This window comes from Vollenhovia emeryi, unplaced genomic scaffold, assembly GCF_000949405.1.
Source record: "Vollenhovia emeryi isolate VEMERY1.0 unplaced genomic scaffold, V.emery_V1.0 DF939453.1, whole genome shotgun sequence".
Lineage (NCBI taxonomy): Eukaryota > Metazoa > Arthropoda > Insecta > Hymenoptera > Formicidae > Vollenhovia > Vollenhovia emeryi.
Window position 1 is genome coordinate 23,616 of NW_011966913.1, and position 10,366 is coordinate 33,981.

The 10,366-nt window shown below is 31.4% G+C and overlaps 2 protein-coding genes across 5 annotated transcripts in view; both read left to right on the forward strand.

Moving 5' to 3' along the window:
- The first annotated feature begins 1,196 nt into the window (after positions 1–1,196).
- Positions 1,197–7,589, forward strand: LOC105557573 (venom allergen 3-like). Of its 3 annotated transcripts, none has more exons than XM_012004840.1 (5): positions 1,197–1,731; positions 2,065–2,235; positions 2,299–2,380; positions 2,472–2,604; positions 2,747–3,452. In XM_012004840.1, exons 1-5 carry the CDS (start codon positions 1,612–1,614, stop codon positions 2,916–2,918), a joined length of 678 nt encoding a protein of 225 aa, XP_011860230.1. In that variant the 5' UTR covers positions 1,197–1,611; the 3' UTR covers positions 2,919–3,452. The 3 variants fall into 3 exon arrangements, with proteins under 3 accessions (XP_011860230.1, XP_011860229.1, XP_011860228.1); XM_012004839.1 differs by lacking the exons at positions 2,065–2,235; positions 2,299–2,380; positions 2,472–2,604; positions 2,747–3,452 and adding exons at positions 5,683–5,853; positions 6,686–6,767; positions 6,867–6,999; positions 7,266–7,589 and having other exon boundaries at positions 1,201–1,731; XM_012004838.1 differs by lacking the exons at positions 1,197–1,731; positions 2,065–2,235; positions 2,299–2,380; positions 2,472–2,604; positions 2,747–3,452 and adding exons at positions 3,754–4,064; positions 5,683–5,853; positions 6,686–6,767; positions 6,867–6,999; positions 7,266–7,589.
- Positions 7,590–7,817: 228 nt separating this feature from the next.
- The window catches only part of LOC105557574 (venom allergen 3-like), a 21,639-nt gene continuing 19,090 nt past the window's right edge, over positions 7,818–10,366 (forward strand). Inside the window, exon 1 of one of the 2 annotated variants that reach the window (XM_012004841.1) lies at positions 7,818–8,483. In XM_012004841.1, the coding sequence (XP_011860231.1) occupies positions 8,358–8,483 (126 nt within the window). In that variant the 5' untranslated portion in view covers positions 7,818–8,357. Of the gene's footprint in view, positions 8,484–8,990; positions 9,087–10,366 lie in introns of those variants that run through there. The other variant, XM_012004842.1, reaches the window with a different exon arrangement.

Genomic DNA, 10,366 nt, shown 5'->3' on the forward strand with positions numbered 1-10,366 from the left:
CTCATGTCATTATAGAGAGATTTGCAGTTGGTCAGTTAATGGCCATGACAGCAGGGACATCTTGGAATAAAAACTCACACGGTGTACAAGATGTGATTGAAGCAATGTACAGATTAGGATTGGAGGCCTTTGATAAAAATAAAGTTTCCTTCCCATATCAGTAAATATCTCTCCAATATTAAATATTCTAGTTATAGAGTCGTATAGAGTCATTTGCATATGGTAACAAATATAGTAAGATATAAATTAATTCTTTAGATCGCATCGAGACTTTCTTATTTAAAGATATATGTATATTTGTATATATAGGAAATTATTATACGTAAATAATATTGTACGTATACAATAATATTACTTAAAATCTCGCGGAAGGTGCATTAATAATACATTTTTTAATTAAAATTATTTATTTGTAGGTTTGATATGTATGCATTCTTGTATACCCAAATAGTCTGAGCTAACACAACAAAGGTTAGTTGCGGAACAATAAGATATATTGATCCAGTAAACATGAAGATGAGATACCTAATTTGCAATTATGGGACAAGTGGTAATATGGTCGGTGAGAAAATATATGACATAAAAATTTAAAATAAAAATACGACCGAGAAATTAAATATGTAGTAAAAAAGTAGTGATACAAAAAGCGGGAAAGTAAATAAATTTTATAACTTTAAGTAAATAAATTGTATAACTTTATTAACTTTATTAACTCTCCCTCCCCTACCCTCTCCCCCTCTCTCTCTCTCTCTCTTTCACTCAGACACTGTAAACATATGGAAATGTGATATGAAAAACTGCAATAATTGATGTATTGATAAGATAACGCAGTATTGCGATAAATAATGAATCACAATATGAAACTGAGACACCCACAGTTGACTTGCATCACTCATATAATAATAATAATAAGAAGAAGGAATTGAATAATAATGATGATGATGATGATTATATAAAGTTTTTAGATACATATTGTACCACAAGTATAATACAATTAAATACAATTAAAAGACATTTAGATATGACTGAAGATTTTATGATACATATGTTTTATTACACAAACATAGAAATCATAAGATATTACTATCAGAAACAAAAGTTGGAAACCACAGGTTGATTACAAGAACGTTTTCAAAAATTATTTGTAAATGCCATGTTTCCAACTAAAACACAGCTCAATGAGGACGAAAAGCGATAATTTCCATGTAGACTGAGCGCTGAAGTACATACGTCTAATCTTTAAGAACGATTTCCATAGCATTGTGTGTACTGCTATATTAATAATATATTAGAAGTAGTTTTTCGAAAAAGCGTACCAATAACTACGTACTTCTTTAGTTTTTCGTATATTGTCTCCTATATATACGATTTCCTTATGACGAAATACTTAGGTACGAAACATTGGTCTCAGTGGTCTCCAATTATATCCCGTAGGACGCGAACCCTAGCATGGACTCTGGTTATCCTGCACTAGCTACGACCCTGAGATAATGCATTGCATATAACAGTATCTAGGTGTTATATCAGATTAGTTAGCGATTTACAACGAAATCTAGAAAGATATCGACAAAGTGACACTGTCAAAATTTAGAAAATATCCAGAAAAGAATAATGACAGGAATTTGCAATATTCTGTGCTTTGTCACAGTGGTTACGATGGTAACTGCGACCGATTACTGCCTTTTGACATCGTGTACAGAGAAATATAGCCACACTATGTGCAAATATCCTGTAAGTAACAATAGCCATATACGCACTAATGCAAAGTGGTATCCTCTGTACTCTTACAATCAAAGTTCTTTTATAATATCTTCAAAGGTGACTTTTACATTATTTAATTTCGGAATTAAATTGTTTTTAAAATCACGAATTTGCAGATTATCTAAAAGGTAAAAATAAACTAAAGTAATTTCGTAAATAAGAAAATTAATAACATGCTTGTCGGAAGAAAAAGTGGTAGAAGACTTTTTGATTTAGTTGGTCTCAAAAAATATCTTTACAATAGTGTCTCAATTTTTTATAACTTTGAAATTTCCTTAGAACTTTCAAAAAATTACGTTGTAGTCATCAACACCAGCTATAAAGTGCGGATACTTCTATAATATTGGCTTTAATGATACTGACATCAGGAATATAGTAAATATACACAATGACCTGAGACAACAAATCGCATCGGGTCGGGAAACTAGAGGACGTCCTAGTCCACAACCACCAGCGGTTAAAATGCCATATGTGGTAAGACATAATATTATTAACAGTAAATAAATATAATAATCCGATATGTATATATTTTTTTAGACTTGGGACAGAGAACTAGAGAATATTGCGCAAAGATGGGCCATTCAATGCAACTACGATTATGACAAATGCAGAAATGTGGGTATGTACCAATTTACAAATGTTATTTAAAATTGTTGAAATTAAATGTAATACTCAGTGATTCACTTGTCAAATAATGCACGTCATTACAGATAGATGTGTAGTTGGTCAGAACATAGGTTTTTCAATCTCTTCAGCAGAAGACTCATCCGGTGTGCAACTGGTTAAAGGAATGTACAATGGAGTAGATGCCTTTGATAAAAATAAAGTTTCCCTTCCATATGAGTAAGTATATCTAATCTCCTACGTATCCCATTCGCGGGCGCGACACCTGCATACACGACACGTATACAATAATATCACTTGGGATGGTGCATTTGTAATATATTTTTTATGTGTAATTTGTAAAATAATTTATTATATGCAGATATGATCCAGTTACAATCCATTATACTCAAATGGTTTGGGCTAACACAACAAAAGTCGGTTGTGGACAAATAAAGTTCCAAAGAAATGGCTTGCACGTGCACCACGTAGTTTGCAATTATGGTCCAAGCGGAAATGTGATCGGTGATTTCATATATGAAGTAAAAATTTAAATTACAAATTAAACCCAACGGAGACAATTAAAGGTTCTATTTATACCTATCCAAGACGTGTTAGTGCCGGGTCCGTTCAGTTCCGTGAATTTCCATCTCTATTCAGTTCCGCGAAACTCGCCAGAAGTGTAAACATGTCAATTAAAAAGTAAAGAAGGAAGATTTGTTATCACTGATAACGACGACAATCCGCGGAACTGAACGGATACGGCATTGACGAGTCACGAATATGCGTACACGGACCATCACACATATCCGTCAAGTGTTCGTTCAGTTACGTGAACATCCGTCAGTATCAATGATAACAAATATTGTTTCCTTCATTTTTTTTACTGGATTTGTTCACACGGGCTGTTCAATCTTATTTGCTTTTTCTTCATCTAAAGTTATAACAATTATTGTGAATTTGTCATCCGAAAACTGATACAGTACTGAAACGTCATAAATATGTGTAAATAAACCTTAAAAATATAACGTAAAAAAGTAGGAAAGCAAATAAAAGTTGCAGTATGTTCTATTAGGAAAATCCAACCATATCTTCTTTTTTTTCTCTAACTCATTCTCTCTCTCTCTCTCTCTCTCTCTCTCTCTCTCTCTCTCTCTCTCTCTCTCTCTCTCTCTCCCTCCCCCTTCTATCAAACACTTTCTTGTATACCTTTAATATCAAATTTTCATATGAGTTTTTCTCTTTAAATATGACTTTTTAATGAAAGACGAAAAATAATGACACATTTTTCCTGTTTTACTGTCTATTATAAAAATTAAGATATGCAACAAATAAGATAATTTGAATAAAATAATTTGAATTTTCTTATTGTTAGCCTTTGCGCTTTCCTAGCATGGATCCTGATTGCCCTGCTCCGGCTACGGCACTGAGATAATGCATTTCATATAAATGTTGCCGCGTTATATTAAGCTTACTAATTTATAAAGCTTAGTAGCTTATACGTTAGTAGTTTATAAAAAATAAAGAAAGGTATCAACAAAGCGGTGCTATCAAAATTTAATAATATGCAAGGAAGGATAATGGCAGGAATCGGTAATATTCTATGTCTTGTTACCATCGCGGTTACTACCGTAACCGCGACTGATTACTGCGACTTGAAATCATGTTCAGAACGTAGTCACACTATGTGCAAATATCCTGTAAGTAACAATAACCATATACGCACTTAACAAAGTAGTCTTATGATCAGTGAAGTTCTTTATAATATCTTAAAGATATACATATTTTTATAGGTGAGATTTACGTTATTTAATCTTGCAATTAAATAACTTTTAAAATCATAAATTGGTCTAAAAGATAAGAAGTAAGAAATGGTTTTATAAGTCAGATCAATTGACACGTTAAGTGCTTGCCGATTCATAAAACACTTAACAACAAGAACTTTATATTAAATATTAAATTTCATATTTTTACTATAAGTGCTATTTTCTTAATTATTTTCTTTACCAGTGATTAAATAACAAACAAGTAATATTATCTGACCAGAACTCTGGCAGAAATTTATTGCGAAAAATAATACCTCTCACTGACTAACTCTCCAAAATTTGTGGAGTGAAAATACTGCCATGGAGTGAAATGTTTACCCTATTGTCGTGAATATTTCCTCTAACAGAATGAATATTAACTCCAATGGAGTAAACATTTCATTCCATGGCAGTATTTTCACTCCACAAATTTTAAAGAGAAGGTCATAGTTTTCGTAATAAATTTCTGCCAGTTCTGGTCAGATAATATTACTTGTTTATTACTTGTTTCACATTTTAATATTTATGTGAATACAGAACATACACAATAATTATATAAAACAACAATAGTCCCAAATAATAATTATATAGTTGAACAAACCATACAATTACTTGCATATAATTTATAACTTTTTAAAAGAAAAATGTTGAGAAATTAAATACACTCTTTACAACAATATACTATAACGCAACGATGAGAAAAGATACAAAATTATTGACAATAACAGTATTATGATAAGTTATATTATGATAAGATAAAATGTACATGAAAAATTTCATGATAAGCTTGATGCTACTTATCTTAACGATAACATTTGCAAATGATAAAGTAAGTAATTATGCATAGCATAAAAATTAGAATCGTTCTTTAAACAATACTTCATTCATTGTAAACTGATAAAGAATATTACTTAAAAAGCTTCGAAAACGAAAAGTTAAGAAAAGCATCATGATAGAAGTTTCTTCTATTTTGCCATAATGGCAGGAATATTTGCTAGTTCAATCGGAACAGATTATTGTCATATGTACCTAATAATATCGTATCAAAAAGAAAAGAAATAATATGATGTTTAAGTATATCGTGAGTTAGACTAATTACACGTACATTTACCTTTACTTACAAATATAAAGTTAAATATTTTTCTCGACTCATTGGAAACGTATAATGCATAAGAGAAATTAGTTTAGTTAAATATTCTTTTTTTAGAAATGTATGTCGTTGAGATTTTTTAAGAAACGTATTTAATGCACTTTAAGAAAGCACTTATTAGTTATTATAGCTAATTCTACAATTAAGCCAATTATACTAATTATACTCTCTAAAAATCAATTAGTGAATTATCACTGGAAACAGTGAATAGCCACTGATTTGCAGTTATAAGTATACTACTGAAAATTTCAGTGGTATACTTATAACCGTAAATCAGTGGCTATTCACTGTTTCCAGTAATAATTCACTAATTTATTTTTAGAGAGTAGTTAATTCTACAAATTCTACAAAATTATATTGTAGACAACAATACCAGCAAAAAGATGTGACCCGTGGTATAGTGTTGGTCTCAATGATGTTGATAGAAAGGCTATGTTAGACAAACATAATGAACTGAGACGAAAAGTCGCATCGGGTCAGGAAACCAGGGGACGCCCTGGTCCGCAACCTTCGGCAGTCAGCATGCCAGATTTGGTAAGTCATGTTATATATTTTTATAGTAAATTAAAAATACAATAATCGGCAAGATTAAACAAATTCATATACAATTCCCGTCCATATAATTAACTTCGAAACATTAGAGTTTTCTATTTTTTATTTATTATTATTTATGTTTCATAAAGAGAAAAGTTTTTGCGTAATATTTCTTAATATTTGAAGGAAACTAGATTTCTCAACATTTACATTACGTTATCTTGGTAATTGTTTATCAGAGGGACAAGTGGTATAGGACTTTTTGACTTGATTTGGTCTCAAGAATATACTATTACAATAGTACCCACTTTTGTAAACACTTGTATACTTAAACTCGAAGTATATTTCAAAACCTTTAAGTTAAAATAAACTACATATAGTCATAGCAGATTCTTGAGAACAAATCGCATTAAAAAATCCAGTACCACTCTTCTCTTTGACAATTGTCGAGATATCTTAAGTTAAATATTGAAAAAAACTTGGTAGTTTTTCAGTATTTCAGTACTAAGTTTTCTTGGAATACTTACAAAAATATTAAGCAAATAAAAATGTATCAGATAAAAATTTCTTAATTAATCAAAGGGCAAAAAAATATTACAAAAAATAGTAGATTCCATTTAAGAAAGTAGTGGTCAGAACATAGCATAATTGAAAGTGATCTTCCATTTCTATAATTTACAAACGAGTATCCAGGTCAAATAATTGCCATCATCTTTGGTCCCTTTCGAACCAAACAACTATTGTCTGAAATATTTTTTTATAACCTCGTGATATCGAGATATTTTTATTCCAAAGTTAAAATGGAACACCCTGTATATTCTCTTGCAATTAGACTTGGGATGAAGAACTAGAAAATATTGCACAAAGATGGGTCATTCAATGCGATTATGGTTGGGACAAATGCAGAAATGTGGGTAAGTATCGATTTACACAATAGTGTTCCTAAACACAAATTAATTATTTTATGACTTACAATCAGTGATCCACTTGTTGGCAAATTATGCGTTTTATAGACAGATTTGCAGTTGGTCAGAACATAGCAATGGTAAGAACTACGGGAAAACCCCCATCCAATGTAGAAATGGTTAAACTAATATACAGAGGAGTAGATGAATTTGATAAAAATAAAGCTTCCTTGCCATATCAGTAAGTATCTAATATTCTAAGTATTGTCTATTTTACACATACTAGCAAATGTCGTAGGATATGAATTAATTCTTCAGATTGCATCAAGACTTCTTATATAATGTAAAGTGTCTATGTATACATATATAATACGAGTATAAGAAATAATTGCACTTAAATAACATTAATATTATACACATATGAGGACACATGCAATAATATTGGTTAAAATATCTGGAATTTATAATATATTTTTAATGTATTTATAAAATTTAATTTCTTTGCAGATTTGATCTGTTTACAGTCCAATATACACAAGTAGTCTGGGCTAACACAACAACAGTTGGTTGTGGTCAAATAAGCTCATATTATAGCGGCATGAATATGACGTATGTAGTATGTAATTATGGTCCAAGGGGAAATGTGATCGGTGATTTAATATACAAAGTGAAAGTTTAAACTAAAAATTAAATCTGATCGAGAGATTAAAGATGTAATACGAAAAGTAATGACACGCAAAAAGGAAAAACAAATGAAACTTGCAATATGTACTGTTAGAAAAAACCGACAATTGTAACCATTATAATTATATTAATAAACATCAAAATAATTTTTTCTTTGACTTGCTCTCTTCCTCTCTCTCCCTTTCTCCCTCCCCCCCCCTCTCTCTCTCTCTCTCTCTCTCTCTCTCTCTCTCTCTCTCTCTGCCTGTCTGTCTATCGATCTATCTCTCTATCTTCAATAAAATAATTGCTCACACGCACGCACACACGCACACACGCACGCACGCACGCACGCACGCACGCACGCACGCACGCACGCACGCACACATGTTTGTGTTATGCGAAAGATGAATTGTCTTCTGATTTAATGTTTCCCACCTGTTCATTGCATTGTATTATAATTTCGTGCTCTACTCGTGAAGTATACTGCGTGTGCAATTTGGTTATTCTTGCAATCGCGTCCGTGATGTTTAATTTTTTCGCATTTCTGATAGATTAGAACCGAAGCACGTAATCTTTGATAAGAACAATATTCATAAGTTTCATACCACGATATTAATAATATGTTAGAAGTAGTCGAATAAATACAAATAATGTACTTGTTTAATTTCTCACACATTGTTTCCCACATATTTGCTTAAGACGAAATGCCTAGGTACTAAACATTGTTTTCTAACATACTCGTAATTGCCTTCCCTAGGACTCGCACCACTCGCGTGGGCCCCAGTTGCTCTGTCCTAGCTACAACACTGAGATAATTCGTTGGATATAAGTGTATCTATGTTACGTTAGTCTCGTTAGTAGTTTACAAAGAAATCTAGTTACTGACAAAGCGGCATCATCAAAATTTAGAAACTAACAATTCAGGAAAGGATAATGGCAAAAATTTGTAATTTTTTGGGTCTTGTCACAATTGGGGTATTTACTGTTGCAACTGCAACCGATTATTGCAATTTGCAATCATGTGCAAAGGAAGATAGTCACACTATGTGCAAATATCCTGTAAGTAACCATAGTCATATATGTATACACTAATGCAAAAATATGAAAGTTTACTATATATAAATTAAATTTACGTTATTACATACATATTTTAAACATTTAGTGCCGTTCCTTATTATAATAATACAAAAAGGAAAATTGCAAAAAAATATAAACTGCGATAATAATAAACATAAAATCATATAGAACTAATTAATGTTTAAATAAATTAGTAAATCCTTGTTATAAATTAAATATATAAAACTTAGCAACAAAAACTTTACATTAAATAATAAAATATTTTATTCTAATGTTGATATAAGTACAAAATATATAAAATAAAAATAGTCAAAAGGTGTAATTACGTAGTTAACAATCAACCGTCAAATTAGTCGCATTATTCACAATTCTTCAAATGAAAAATGTTAAAAAATGAAATACACTCTTTAGAACATTATAACACGGGAATAGGAGAAGATAAGAAATTATTTACCCAGAAAAAATATAAAAAGTACATGATAAGATCGATGCTGATAACAATAACGATAACACTTTTAAGTAATAAGGTAAGTAATAACGCGTAGCATGAAAATTGGAATCGCACTTTCAAAAACTGATAGAGAAGTAAGTATTGAATAGCTGTGTTGTTGTGTTTTGCCATAACGGAGAGAGTATTTTGCTAATACGAAAATAGAAAAGATCATACGATCATATGCAAGTATACTGTATAAGTGGGAATATTGTGAAAGTATAATACACTGGTCAAAAAAATTAACGCAACAAGAAATTTACATCAAAATTTGGCAAATTTCAAATAAGCGTAACTTCGCGAAAACTGGTCGAATTGAAAATTTTTTTTCATTTTATAGGGCAAAGCCTCTGCTTTAAGAAGCTCTTATTGGAATTTGCATTCATTCTTCCCATTTCCCGGAACTTTCTCAAAATCATGATCATGTTTTTTCTCTAAAAAATTGCACACTTTGACGCACTGTGCGGAATGTAGTAATTTTTCTTTGCCAGTTCTGCTTACGGTATCAAAAAGTGTATACTTTTCTCTTCAATTTAAAAAAAGAAGTTCCTACGATTTTTTTTCGCCAAATCACAGCTCATTGAAATAACCCTTGTGTTTTCGACATTACCGACGATACCTCCGTTAAAAATCATCGTAGCAAGATCGTTTTTCTTTTAAATTAAAACTTGCACTTTCAGCTTCAAAAACTAGTCACCAGATTTTTCCTCGAATGCATCTGCGCTAGTGTAGTTTTTAAAATGTAAGGACATGTTTTTACCTAAAAACTAACCAACTTTGGCCAGGTGCCCGGGCGTAGAAAATTTTTCCTCGCTAATTCTGTTCGAAGTATCAAAAAGTGTGTACTTTTCCTTTCAATTTAAAACAAAATAATTTTGCACGATGTTTCTTGAAAGTGTGCAAATTAGAAATTTGCACCTTGCTTCCTCATCATTGAAGCGTGCAAATTGGAAATTTGCAAATTTCTTCCTCATCATTAAAGTAGGCAAATTAGATATTTGCACATTGCTTCAATTGTTATGGCTTCCTCATAGATGAAGCTTTATGAGAGAAATCTAACTTTACTACGATGTTTTGTTGTGTATTCACTTCTTTCTGTCCCTCTATGTATCGGGGCGACCTCTACATTCTAGTTCCTATTCGCTTAACCGCTGTGTGCGATCTATTACGTTTATGTTCATTGTTCTCGTACCTCGTACGTCGGTGCTGTACCGCCTATGCGATTTGTTCTGTTTTCTGTGAGACGAGTACGAGCGTTTTTGCAATAAAGGAAGTTAAGTCAATTACAATCGCCTCCTCGTCAAGTTACTCAACCGAAGCTTTCCCAACATGTTTCTTGAAAGTATTCAAATTATTCTTATTTTGCTCTTAAAGA